The 12,721-nt window shown below is 35.7% G+C and overlaps 4 protein-coding genes across 4 annotated transcripts; all 4 read left to right on the forward strand.

Annotated features, from left to right (window-relative positions):
• The first annotated feature begins 71 nt into the window (after window positions 1-71).
• On the forward strand, window positions 72-620 carry Tsp_10314 (hypothetical protein). Its single transcript, XM_003372509.1, has 3 exons — window positions 72-186; window positions 253-346; window positions 488-620. The coding sequence occupies exons 1-3, from the start codon at window positions 72-74 to the stop codon at window positions 618-620; spliced, it is 342 nt and encodes a 113-aa protein (XP_003372557.1).
• A 1,790-nt stretch (window positions 621-2,410) lies between these two features.
• Window positions 2,411-3,743, forward strand: Tsp_10315 (hypothetical protein). The gene is made up of 3 exons (XM_003372510.1): window positions 2,411-2,522; window positions 3,055-3,211; window positions 3,566-3,743. The coding sequence occupies exons 1-3, from the start codon at window positions 2,411-2,413 to the stop codon at window positions 3,741-3,743; spliced, it is 447 nt and encodes a 148-aa protein (XP_003372558.1).
• A 5,630-nt stretch (window positions 3,744-9,373) lies between these two features.
• On the forward strand, window positions 9,374-9,979 carry Tsp_10316 (putative hydrolase). The gene is made up of 3 exons (XM_003372511.1): window positions 9,374-9,492; window positions 9,528-9,695; window positions 9,916-9,979. The coding sequence occupies exons 1-3, from the start codon at window positions 9,374-9,376 to the stop codon at window positions 9,977-9,979; spliced, it is 351 nt and encodes a 116-aa protein (XP_003372559.1).
• Window positions 9,980-10,072: 93 nt separating this feature from the next.
• On the forward strand, window positions 10,073-10,766 carry Tsp_10317 (hypothetical protein). Its single transcript, XM_003372512.1, has 4 exons — window positions 10,073-10,116; window positions 10,220-10,295; window positions 10,371-10,517; window positions 10,608-10,766. Exons 1-4 carry the CDS (start codon window positions 10,073-10,075, stop codon window positions 10,764-10,766), a joined length of 426 nt encoding a protein of 141 aa, XP_003372560.1.
• Window positions 10,767-12,721: the final 1,955 nt, after the last annotated feature.

Raw genomic sequence — 12,721 nt, forward strand, 5'->3', positions numbered from 1 at the left:
GTCCATATTACGTCATTGAAGCGTTGTTTATCATATTCCGAAACAAATTAATTCTTCATATATAGGATAATATGCTGTACATTAAGCATATTCTTTTTCAAGTCACCAATATTTCTTCTGTACAACGGCCAGCTCCATTCCGTAGGCTATGCTTTCATGCATTAATTAATGCAGTCCGGGAGAACAGTGATTTGTCAGTGCTTACATTCGACCGAGTAAAAATTTCATTTACTCAGCAATAAAATGCACAAGCAACAGCGCCGACAAAAGCAAAGAATACGCCACGACAACACGACATTCCGCAATCTCGCCAGCGACCTTCTCTAAAAATATATATCCTCATACGGTAGATTATTGATACTCAGGTTGTTGAAATTGATAAGACTGTTACAATATGATTGTCCAACGACGAAGGGTCGGCTATATAGTGGTTTTCATTATTCAGATTTAAATTTAATATCTTCTCCAAAATTCACTTTTATTTTAGTGCGGACCCTTACGGTACATTGCATAAACAAGAGATGAACCATCTCCACGGTATGTTACAAGGTCCAATTCAGACACATCTGCCACAGCGAGAATACCAAATAGAACAGGCAAAGAAAATTTTCATTTGTTAGAGACTTAAATACTGTTCAAGTAAATGCCAAGTAACAAATTTTTCTGCTCGTCAGACAAAGTATCTGTTTGCTGGGAATGTTTCAAGTTTTATGAATATGGTGATTTGGCCATTGTCAGAAATTATCGCGTTTCCCATCGCATCGCATGAATTGCTAAAAGGGATATTAGTACAAAGGGAAAATGGACATATGACGAATTGCCCACAGCTGCAGTAGTCAGAAAGAATTGGCAGTGTCAACTACAAAATGCCAGCATCCGCACATATATCAAATTTCAACGCTGTTGCAAATATGTTCTTTGTTAGCAATCGAGAAATTTCAGTTTTTCCTTCAACATGTTTTTTTTTGAATGAACCACCTGTATACGTACCTAATATTTGTTGTGAATTTCATACTTCTCCCTGAAAAGTATTTTCAAAAACGTATACGTTATAGTGCAAAATAATATTATATCAAATTCGAAATTAACAACTCCGCAAAATCACAAAAAATAGTAAACAAAATAATTTTTATTTTTCATTATTCAACAACAACAACAATAAACATCATATATCAGTGAACAATAACAGCAAAGAAGAATCGACAGGAAATGAAGAAAACGAATAACTCAAATATGTAAATTCACCCCTTGGAATGCTACATTAAATCAGCTGAGGCGTTATGTGTATGGAAGCTTACTGGGAAAGCTCCATTGTACCTCTATTCAGTGATTTTCGAATTTTTCTGTATGTTATTTGTTGTTTTATTCGCTATTTTTAAGTTCATTAATTTACTTCGAAGTTGCTATTGTTTGTTCAATTGTTTGTGAACGTCATCGATGATATTCATGATAATTGTTTGTCAGGTTTTAATTTTTGGCACAAATTACAAAAATATATATTGTAAATTTCGTTCATAAAGTTTGCGGCAACGGAAAATTTGCAAATCTACTTCTACTCTTTCAGCAACAGATTTATTCAATCTTCGATGAAGTGGTTTATTTTTGAAATATTCTACTTTATCATAACAAAAAGTGTTCATAATATTATTAAATAATCGATAATCCATTTTAAGTTTATCATGAATTGACTAAATTTCATGCAGGTATGAACAAATTAAAGTAATTTTGTGTGTAAATAAAGAAAAATGTACTTGCTCACTTTCGTCAAAATGAGCATGGAAGAAAAACGCCCGAATAATGTATTGAAGCAAATTTTGAACTAGTAACTAATGTTACTGTATTTTTGGAATTTTTCATTTGGTTTCGTTTGATTTTGGGCTTTCATCTTCATCTTCATCTTTTTCCACGATAAACAGCATTTCATCAACTCGATCATCTATCAATTTTGAATCGTCCATTTGTGGCTTTGAGGAACTTCGAGCCCACTAAAGCAAAAATATTGCTAATATTTGTTGAGAGAGAGATTTATATAATAAATACCTTCTTCTTGCTAGTTTGCGTCATTATTTTTCGGTGAAATAGAATAACATACGGTAACGGTGTGCATGTAACAATAATCATATAGAGCTTCAAGCTCTCCAAAGTGGCAGTGATGAAGTCTTTTACCAATATACTGACTTCTGCATAAATTTTGTCGTCCACAAGACAATAATAACGACCAGAATCGTTGACAAAGATGGGGTAAATTCTGATTACCGAAGGATTGACAAAAGTGAAACGTTCGTCATCAACGGAACCATTTTCCAACATGAGCGCGTTGTGTAACCAGTAGAAGTGGCTCCTGTTGTACCAAAGCGAATCTGTCGCGTTTGGTCGATAATCACAGTACAACGTTGTATACGTTCCTTCAATGAGTATCACCTCTCTTGATACGTTGGACAGTTCCAGCAGTTGGGGTTTCAAGCTTTTTCGCAGAAAGGGAGGCGACTTTTCAATTTGTGCCCATCTCTCTTCTTTTGCTGGTTTTTCTTTTCTCTTGAATTTGCTTCGAACAAATTGAATCAACTCTTCTTCGGTAACCACAGTTCTGTGTGCTCTTCCTTGGCTATCAGTTTCATATCTTGTAGAATTGGTTGTTTCATCCACTGATCCACAGTTGTAAAGTAAAAAACTGAGAAAAATTAAATACGAAACAAGAGAAAGGTTCATAACTGATTGCTTGTACAACACTATCCAGGGTGAAATGAAACGATAAAATGGAATGATGCAACTTTTATTGTTCGCATTACACTTTAAAATTTCCAACTTTTAAACTAAAATAAATTTTAAACACCAGAAAGTAAACATTTTTTGCGCATAATTTAATATAATAGTTCATATTAAAAGAAAAAAAAATTTAATGTCCGTTTCAAATTTTTCAAGTTGGTACTTATTGTAAGTAATAGATGAGCAAGTTCAATTTTTATCCTATCCTTGTAGGCCAAAGTGTTCCGCCGCATGGAATTATTTTTACAGTTGTTTTGTATGACTTGAAAATAATTATTAAAAAATTAGTTGTTTTTTGTCAAATTGAATGTGCTTGGAGAGCAACTGCTTGCTGCAGTTGCTTATTTCAAGAATCGTGTACGTTAACGTTGCATCAGCAGTGGAAACAAAAGGCGGACAGTCGTTGGACAAGTCCCAATATTGGTGAAACAAAACTGGAATATTCGTTTGACTTTTAAAAATTTTATTACCAAAGTTGTTAAAATAAAGGCGACAGTGAAATTCTGAATACCATTTGGCCAATTATCTGCGCAATTCAGTTGCGAAATCAATAAAATGCCCGTAATGGGGCTTACAGTAAGACGCAAAACTGGAACATTCGCTATTGCTGTTGCTCAGATTTTCCATTACGCCAATTTCTGAATTGAATTCGTGGACGGATCATTGTCTACGAAGTAAATGATTGCTTATTGCGAATTATTCTTCCACTTTGCCATACTGTGTTGTTTGTTGCCCGAAGATGAAAATGCTGATTCACCATTTTCAAGCCAATTGAACGTTTGTTTTGAACAATTTGAAGGCGTTGGGGAAAGTCGGTTGCACAAAAAGTGGAACGTGTTTTCATTTTGGTGAACAATGAAATCACAAAAGCGTCGAAAACAACGGAATTTCGCAACAGTCCGTCTTCTCACGTTCCACGCATGCCAATGGGATCACGATTCGGTGCATCAGCGATCAAATTAACTTTAATAAACTAATGTTTAAATAAGAGAAAAAGCAAAAGCGTCGTCTGTTGTTATCTGATGCAAATTGGTCAATGTGGGAAAAGTGCATCAAGAATTTGAAATGTCCAATTTTGAAGCTCGTTTTGCTGCACAATTTGACAAGCAAATGAGCAAAAGGAGTAAAGAAAAAAAATCAGAACACTATTCAAAAAATAAATACAAAAAGTAAACAATTAAACAGAGTTGAGTAAATATTGCATTTTGTTAAAATGCAATATTGTTTATTTTTTCCCTTACTATCTGGTGACAAATAAAAATAAATCAGGTACAATCTAGTTCAGTTTGTTTGAATGGAAAATTTTGAAGACAATATTTTTTTGTTATACGGGAAAAATTAATTTTTTTCTTTTTTTGATTAAAAACATTTTTTTCTGCAAAACATTATATAGCTATTGAATGTGCGCAAAAAAATTTGCCAGTTGCGGTTATGAGAATACAAATTGCTAACCTAAAAATTTTGGCATGTTTTTCTGAAAATTCCGTTGCATTAATATTATTATTCAATAATTCATACTGAATTTCAAGGTAATCGTTCTAATATTATTTATAGTGCAATAATGGAAAATGCATGTTTAAATTGTCAAAGCAAAAATAAAGTTGTTCGTATGAAATGAAATGAAATGAAATGAAGTGAAATGAATATGAATAAATAAACGATTAAATTGCAATTAGAAGTATAGCGCACATCAATGATTGATCATTGATAATTTGAAATTAACGGGCGGCGACATCCTTTTCACCGTTGCTCATAATAAAGCATTGTTGTAAAACGACAGTATACTGTATATTTTTTTCGTCATTGCATTCAAATTGAACAAAAGTAAAAAATAAAAAAACAGATTGCTACAAAATGGCTACTCGAGCATGAACAAATAATTTGGTGAATAATATATTTTTTTCTTTTTGTCATTATTTACCAAATGACCAAAACTGGGTAAATTGAAATGCGCATTTTTATTTTGTTGAATAGAAAAATTGTTGAAGCATTTTCAAGCTGAGAACAAATCACACGCGCGCAACTGACACGTTTACCCCGCACTGAGGATCAATTGTCAATTGTGATTGAAAATGGGCGGAAAAAAAGCAATTGTTGTCAATAGTTGATGATCAAATTCACGCTAACCGTCAAAAAAATATGCATATTCCATTTTGAAATTTTTTTCCCAACAATCATTGAAAACTGTAAAGCAGCTGTTCCCTTTTCAAGCACGGTGAAGTGAATTAGCAACGATCGGGCTTGCTGTGGAAATATAGATTTTTCATTATAAGAAGTAAACGTTGAAAAGTTTTCCAATTAACCTTCCCCAATCGAGCAACCCTTAATTGAATGAACATTTTAATCGAAAAGTCAGACTGTTTTGTGCTGATGGACGATTTGGCTCGCTGATCTGGTAAAATTGGAGCCAAATTTAATTGCTCTCAACTGCATCGACAGACGGCTTAAGTTGAAGCAAGAAAAATGGGAAAAAAAGCACCAACATTTGGGCGAGTTGGACACTTTTCAAATATGTCCGGTTATTATAATGGACCCAATTGACTGACCAATATTTTCCGACTATTGAAATGCACATTGTTCACACTGTGAAAGAATGTATGCTTTTCGACAAATACCCTCACCACAGTGTGCATTTGAAGTTGCTTTTCAAGCTTTGTTGTCAAATTTTCACGCGATGTCAAAAGTTTTTCTCAACTTCCATCTCGCGTGGCATCATCACAAGCCAGCCAGCAGTCGTCTACTTAAAAACATTTTGCATAAATGTTCATATATAATTACACCCACGACATCAGTGAATTGTCATCAAGTGAATGGATGAGCAGTGGTGTTTTGGTTCAGTGTTGGGAGTTGGCAGTGTTGATGAATCACACAACATTTTCATTGTTCGCACACATTCTCAGCAGATGATTTGTTTGCTAAAGCAATGAATGCACAACGACTACTGACGAATAACAATGCAATGACGTGCCCACTATATACATTATATATACCTGCGAGAATTCTTTCTCGAAGATGACTAATTTCAACATAAATATAATACACGCAGGGTGGGGCAAAATAGATAAAGCGGAAAAAGAAAGCTCAACTTCCTGCATCTAATATTAAAAATGCATTACATATCCATTATGGAAGATGCAACTGTTATTTAGAAACACAATTATCACATTATTGAGACTTTTTCAAAATTCAAATCTTTCACTAATAGAATTTCTGCAATTAGAAGAAACCCATTAAATTTATAATAATTTATTGAAAAATTGAAAAGTTATAGATGGATTGGAAAGACAGAAAAAAGAACGCATTTTAGCTTTTTCAAATGCTAATGGATCTTAAAACGCAACGGAAGAAATTTCTGCAAACGCATTTAATTAAAGCACATTACCTAATGAAGAAAATGACATCGAATTTGATATTGCTTTTTTGTACTTGTCAATGATATGAAAAAAAAATAGATTGACTAACAGCCGTGAACAATTTCTTCTAAATGCAGCTAAATTGCGTGCAGTGGGAAAAGCATTAGGGGAAGATTTTCAGCAGTGAAAAGCAATTCACCGGTTGGTTGGTAAAGCAAACGAAACGACCTCTTTCTGTTGAAACAGGTAATCAGTTTTGCAAACATCAAATGCAACCGTCTCCAAATCGGCATATCATATCATCAAAATAGGCGAAAATGCTTTGTAAAAATTAATTATAGAAAAATTTTTAATTTTACTTTTTGTTTCATAATAATATTGAAAAAAGCAGTTGTCAAAAATAATCAAAAGAATTTGTTGACCAATTAACATTGGATGCTTAACTGAGAAATGTATCTCTCTCTCTCTTTGTGTTCATAATTTCTGTGAAAATGACACGAGAATATTGATAACAGTGATAAAATTGCAGGTCATATAACTAACTGAATAAACATTTTTGTTTGCAATGCAGATAACGATCAATGTTGAACGCTTCTTTTCCTACTTGAGCACGTTTGCAAAAGCTGATCAAATGTCGCTAAATATATATATATATATGATATACTTCACTTTACAAACGTTCTTTAACACAATCGAAACAGCTAAAAATTGCAACATTTGTTTAAAGTTATTATTATTTGTTAAAAATGAACAAAATTGTCACACAATTTTTCCAAATTTCCACATTTTGTTTATTGCATCGTCAAAACTAGCGGTTTCAAGTTCATCAAAGAGTATATAATATTACTTTATTACTTTGACCTCTGAGAATGGCCCATTCGAAACAACCCAATACAGTTGATGTGAAAACACTGGATTTTCGTTCACTATTTAGTATTAAATTAAGTCCAGTGTCCGTTTGCTGACGAAACATAAGATTGTTTTTCAAAAATTTCATTCTGAAAATCGACCATAACACAATACTACATCTGTCGGTATATTAACGCGAAATATGGAATTTTTTCAAAAGTAAAAAAATCCCTTGAAGTGAGCCAACTGCTCGATTGATAATAAACTCTGATGATACAACATGATGAAGCGAACACGTTGCAAAAGTTAATATGCGTATATATATTTTTTTTCATCAAATCTGCTTGGCAAACATATTTTGAAGAGAACCACTTTGACAAATCAACTTATCAAAATAAATTGTTACAAGGACAGTTACAAATGACACGAACACGCTTTCGGCATGGTTGAAATTGAAATCCCAGACCGCACGTTCGAGAGGAAAATGATTTGCACTTTTGAGAAGGGTGGTGAAGATTTTTTCGTATCTTTTCTCAATATTTCAGAAAATAAATAATTTTACGACTACTGATTGTTGCTGTGCGTGTAGTAGTTACGTTGAAAAAATTTTTGGAAAGCATCCAGAGAAGAAGAAGAAGAAGAAGAAGAAGATTTCTTGTTGAACAGATGATCAACATATTGCAAGTCTAGTTCATTTGGAATTAGATCAGAAAAGTGTGCTGCCTGCAGTAATGAGCCTTCAACTAAAGCAACCCATTGTGAAAACTGCAAAGTCGATTTAGAACAGCTTCGTCAGCATCAGCAGCAGCAGCAGCAGCAGCAAAAGCATTGCAAGCTGTTGTTGAAGATTGAAAAATAAAAAAAAAATTAAAAATAAAATTTCGCTTTAGTTCTCATTTGTTCAATTTATTAAAAATTAATACGCACAAAGCAATATGAATTGGAAGGGAAAGTTTTGTGAAAAAGCAGTAGCCAAAAAATGAGAATTGCATCTTTGCGGCCAGTTAAGAAATTCAATCAATGACACACGGCCAACTTCCTGCTTCTAAATCAAGCTAGCGTTTATGTTTGCCTGTTAAAATTGCATCATCCACTGGCATTCGTTTAACAAAGGATGAAGCCTCGTTCATCGCTTGACGTCAACAGTCGGCAAAAATCTTCTTCTTCTGCATTCAGTACATAGCAGCAGTTTTGCTTTCAGAAAAATCCTTGTTTTTTTCTGAGCATAAAAAAAGAACTTAACAAGCAAAAATTCGTCACCACCTTTGAACATCTGTACGAAAATGATCGTTGATTGAGTCAATTACGCTCAACTAGCCGAAGTGTTTGCACAACTGGGAAATTGCCTCCCCCCCTCCCCCCCACTCTTAATGAGTTCATATTTTATAAAAGCTTCTTCAGTTCAGGGGTTCGTGAGCATTGTTTATTAATTTTTGTTTATTTATGCAAAATCAAAATGAAAAGCATCGTATTTCCGTGTGAGAGGAGTGATTTGATAAATCAAGGCAGCCGCCCGTATTCACTTTGGCAATGGAATAGGAAAAATATTCCACGGCGTCACCACTGTGTGACGTTCACTCTTGTCAATGGCAAATTGGCAGAGTTTAAATATCAATGGTCAATAAAAGCGACTGAAATATTTTGTTGATAAGATAACATTGCTTGGTGATTACGTGTGTGTGTGTGTGTGTTTGTGTAAATTGATCCGTAAAAAAGTGAAATGAATGAAAAATGATTAATAATTCTAACAAAGATCAATAGTGGAATCACATTAACAGAAACGTTGTTCCTAATTATGCAGTAATCATCTTTTAAATGAATTTGTGAGAAAAGAAAAGAAGAATACATTCATTCCAAAAATTAGTTTCAGCTTGGGTGGGGAGTTTTCCAGTGGAAAAATCGAGTCCGGATGTCAATCCAATTGAAGTAACAAATGAACACAAAATCGAGCTGAAAGTGTTTATTCTAAAACTAAAAGGAAAAAATGCAAATGGAGATGAACGAACGACAGTTTGTCAAGGCAAGAGAAGTTAAGTTGTGTTCGTTGTTTGCTGCTAACAAGAAAGCGGAAATTTGAACGATCGCGGACAGTGAGTGAGTGTGCTACGGTGGAAAAGAGAGAGAGAGAGAGCGAGGATGAAATTTGAAAATTCACTCAAAACAGAAATAAATTACAGATATGTTAGAGCAGAGATGAAAACGGGGAGTCCAACGGTCCCTGAGAACCGTAAACAGACTGAAATAGATTCATCTTCATCCTGGATTTCAACGGTGCGCTTACCATTGCCAACGCGGATACGGATGAAGACGTGCTAGCGCCTCGAGTAGCGAAAGAGCGTTGTTTGTTGGTCACAAAAGAATGACCAGCATCGGGTGCCGTCTGACGTCTGACAAAACGTTTCTGCATGCCCGCAACCGGGCTCTGCTTGGCTGAACTGAACTGCACGAAAGCTGGAACGCTTCGAACACTGGCGGTGCTCGTTCCTGTTGTCGGAACAAGCCGACCGAGCTGTTGCTCCTCGACGTAAACCTCAGGCAAGTACAGATCTGAATTGTGAGCCGACGGCACCATGCGCACTGTGTTTTTGCCAAGGAAACGACGCTCATAATCGATGAGCTGCTTCCAGAATCCCAAATTTGGCCGCACTATCGGCCGGCAAGTTTTGACCATTCGATAAGCTTGGCGCAGCGTCATCCGTTCGTATTTGATCAAATACGCGATACAAAGTGAAGGGGATCTGGAAACACCGGCAACACAGTGGACCAAAGTGCGTCCACCGTTTTCTGCGGTCATTTTAATTTTGTCGGCAACAATGTCGAAATAAATGCTCAACAATTCCTGCGGATGATCTTCGACTCGAATCTTGAGACAATCGACACCGGTTGCGTAGAACGACGGTTCCTCGACCGTCGCATTGACCACGGTGGTGATACCTTTTTGCCTGAGACGATCCGGCCGGAGCACGCTGGCTCCACTCAAATATAGATGGTCGTTAATTTTGCTAATCTGACCCATGCTGGCCACGCGACTCATGACGATGGCGGTGTAGTTGGTCTTTTATTTTTCCAGTTCGGTCCTGCCGACGGCTGGATGATGTTCTGAAATGAAAACAGCAGACAATAATGGAAAAAGCGACTCGGTGCAACGGTGAGTAAATGAATTTTCCAAGACAACTAACTATCTGACGGCAAAACGAACGATACACAACCCGACTGACAGTGTCCACAAACGCGTAGTAATGTGATAAAAGTCACGGACGATTGCAACGCCACCTGGCGATCGTCGTCGACCATTCGCTAGCCGCCGGCATTGCGGTAATGGAACCGGTCAGTGGCAAAACTAGCAAACGTTTAACAAGTCGCTTTTGTAATTAATTGTTGTTTTTGTTGATGTTGTGCTAGGCTTTTGGAAATATTTCAACGATAGCGAATGCGAACAAATTCACCGGTGAATCATCTTCAACGGTCGGTCCATTCAACGCTGATATTGATCGCGTAAGCACGCGTCAAAGAGTAAACAAGCCTCTCGTGCGTCGAACAGCTTTTCCGGTTCGGCCAAGCGACTGACCACTGTCCGTCCAGTGATGCTAGTTACGACTCGTTGTTGGCATTGATTGTTGTCGACGTTGATCACTTCAGCTGGGTCGATCGAGTGAACAACGCGCTGGGGAACGTTGTCGAGAGGCAACGAGAAAAACTGTCATCCTGATGAATGGAGACAAGCCAGGATTAGCCGAACCGACTGGGCGCAGTTCTTCGCTTCCCGTATCTCCATGGGCAGCCCCTGAGAAGAACTGAACAACTGGCGAGGGAGGGGGAGGAGGAAGTGGGAGGAGGTGGATTGGGGAGGGGGAGGGGAGTTCGGACGGGGAAAGGGACAGGAATGGGGAAGCGAAATAGCCGCCGAACGAAGAAGCACAGTAAACAACGCTTACGTAAGCTTCTTTTCGGCCGACGAAGCAAGCAAACACGCCCGGCACGCGAGCGTAGTTGCACATCATAAAAGCGTAATTAACCGGGCAGATGGGAGAAAATAAATAAACAACCGGATTGTCAGTGGAAAAGCGTAGAAAGCAAGTGGGAAACTGACGCGATTCTAGTTTCCAAGCTAAAGAAAGAACAATAACAACCTTGAAAATGCTTCGCCATCTACTTTTCATAATTTTACATGCCACCAATTACTATTGCGCATATTACGTGGGGAAAATCACCCGAATCAATTCAAAAATATCAAACATTCATCAATTTCGTCATCAATCTGCAGCATCATATGCAAATATGAACGGCGGATATTCATCATTCGTAACTTGTAGTCTGATAATGATGAACAAATGTCAAAACAAAACAGGAACAACTTTCACATCCATTTCCGTTGTCAACGTTGAATAGTGGTAACAATTTTTATGGAAATTTATGAAATTGCTATTATTATTATTGATAATGATGAAAAAGTAAGTAATTGAAGTAAAAAATTCATTGGATTTTTCTTTCTTTCAAATTGAAATTTCATCAGTTATAATAATTTGATAAACAATCAACGTCATTATGATTTTTATTTGATTTAATATTATTCATCAGTTTTAAATGGAAGAAAAAAGAAAATTTTCTTCACTACTTTTTTATCTTCAAAAGTGGAAAAATTGATACAACTTTTAATAAAAAAATTATTGCCAGACAATGATGAATATTTTTATGAAAGAACAATAGAAAGTGAACAAGTTTCTGCATTTGAAAAAGCGGCTGGCAGGAACGTCTTTTGAATATTGAACCGTTGAATCAACCTGTTCTGAATGAAATAAAGCATCCGCAAAATTCTAGCAGGCAGAAATGGAAACAGTGAACTGGCTTCGAAATGGAAAATGAAAATACAATCCATTTTGACAGGATCATTTCTATACAACCTGTTTTATGGTAAAACTGTGAAAATCAAGCTAAAAATAACTGACAAATCAGAGAAAGATGGCAAAAAGCATAAATTTGCATGCAATGTGAAAAGTCGAATGCAAAAAAAAAGGGATGCAAGATTTGTGATTTTATTATGTTCACGGGGGAAAATTAAATTTAAAAAAATTGAATGGCAGATAATATTCAATCGATGCAAATGACATTAGAAGAGCAAGTTTATAACTGTCGCCAATTGAAAAAATTTTTCTTCAAATGCTAATATTAACAACCACAACAATAATAATAATAAGAATAAGAATAATAATAATAATAATAATAATAATAATGGAATTTTCAAATTTATTTGTAGTGTTAGGTTTCAAATTTTCCAAAACACCTGCAAAAAAGGCTGCAATTTCATTTTCGAAATTTCAAAATGCTACTCATTTCACATTGGCAATTATTGAAAAGCAACCTACCGCCGGCACGTATGCAATCGTTGAATGTAATTATTTTTGACCGTCTGCAACAATCAAATGAAAGCAAGTAAAAAAATAATAGAAAGCGGATGCATTATCTAACCAATGGTAAAGTCAAATTGGGCAGGCAGTGTGCGTTGTTGTTGTTGTTGTTGGTTCAAAGTTTAAAGAGGAAATGAAATTATCCGCCCAAAAATTACCAATTGAACAGGGAAACAATTTTCATCTCGTCACATCTAGCTCAAAATGAATTATATAGAAAAATGCATCTCGCAGACGTCAAATTTCGCTTCAAGCACAGTATGCAAGCAAAAATAAACTTAATTTTTGAAATTCGATTTTCATAAATTTATAATAAAAAAGTTTATTGATTAATTAAAGTAATATTTT

The sequence above is a fragment of the Trichinella spiralis genome (assembly GCF_000181795.1).
Source record: "Trichinella spiralis strain ISS 195 chromosome Unknown Scfld9, whole genome shotgun sequence".
Taxonomy (NCBI): Eukaryota; Metazoa; Nematoda; class Enoplea; order Trichinellida; family Trichinellidae; genus Trichinella; species Trichinella spiralis.

Bases quoted from the DNA above. Each gene is read 5' to 3' on its own strand.
- Tsp_10314 (XM_003372509.1), top strand. From the start codon at position 72: ATGCTGTACATTAAGCATATTCTTTTTCAAGTCACCAATATTTCTTCT. The intron at 187-252 runs GTGATTTGTCAG...AAAATGCACAAG, and splicing joins TAATGCAGTCCGGGAGAACA to CAACAGCGCCGACAAAAGCA. The intron at 347-487 runs GTAGATTATTGA...CTTTTATTTTAG, and splicing joins AAAATATATATCCTCATACG to TGCGGACCCTTACGGTACAT.
- Tsp_10315 (XM_003372510.1), top strand. From the start codon at position 2,411: ATGAGTATCACCTCTCTTGATACGTTGGACAGTTCCAGCAGTTGGGGT. The intron at 2,523-3,054 runs GTTTTTCTTTTC...TTAAAAAATTAG, and splicing joins CCATCTCTCTTCTTTTGCTG to TTGTTTTTTGTCAAATTGAA. The intron at 3,212-3,565 runs GTTTGACTTTTA...AACAATTTGAAG, and splicing joins GAAACAAAACTGGAATATTC to GCGTTGGGGAAAGTCGGTTG.
- Tsp_10316 (XM_003372511.1), top strand. From the start codon at position 9,374: ATGCCCGCAACCGGGCTCTGCTTGGCTGAACTGAACTGCACGAAAGCT. The intron at 9,493-9,527 runs GTAAACCTCAGG...CTGAATTGTGAG, and splicing joins CCGAGCTGTTGCTCCTCGAC to CCGACGGCACCATGCGCACT. The intron at 9,696-9,915 runs GTGAAGGGGATC...TTTTTGCCTGAG, and splicing joins GATCAAATACGCGATACAAA to ACGATCCGGCCGGAGCACGC.
- Tsp_10317 (XM_003372512.1), top strand. From the start codon at position 10,073: ATGAAAACAGCAGACAATAATGGAAAAAGCGACTCGGTGCAACG. The intron at 10,117-10,219 runs GTGAGTAAATGA...ATGTGATAAAAG, and splicing joins AAAAGCGACTCGGTGCAACG to TCACGGACGATTGCAACGCC. The intron at 10,518-10,607 runs GTTCGGCCAAGC...TGATCACTTCAG, and splicing joins TGCGTCGAACAGCTTTTCCG to CTGGGTCGATCGAGTGAACA.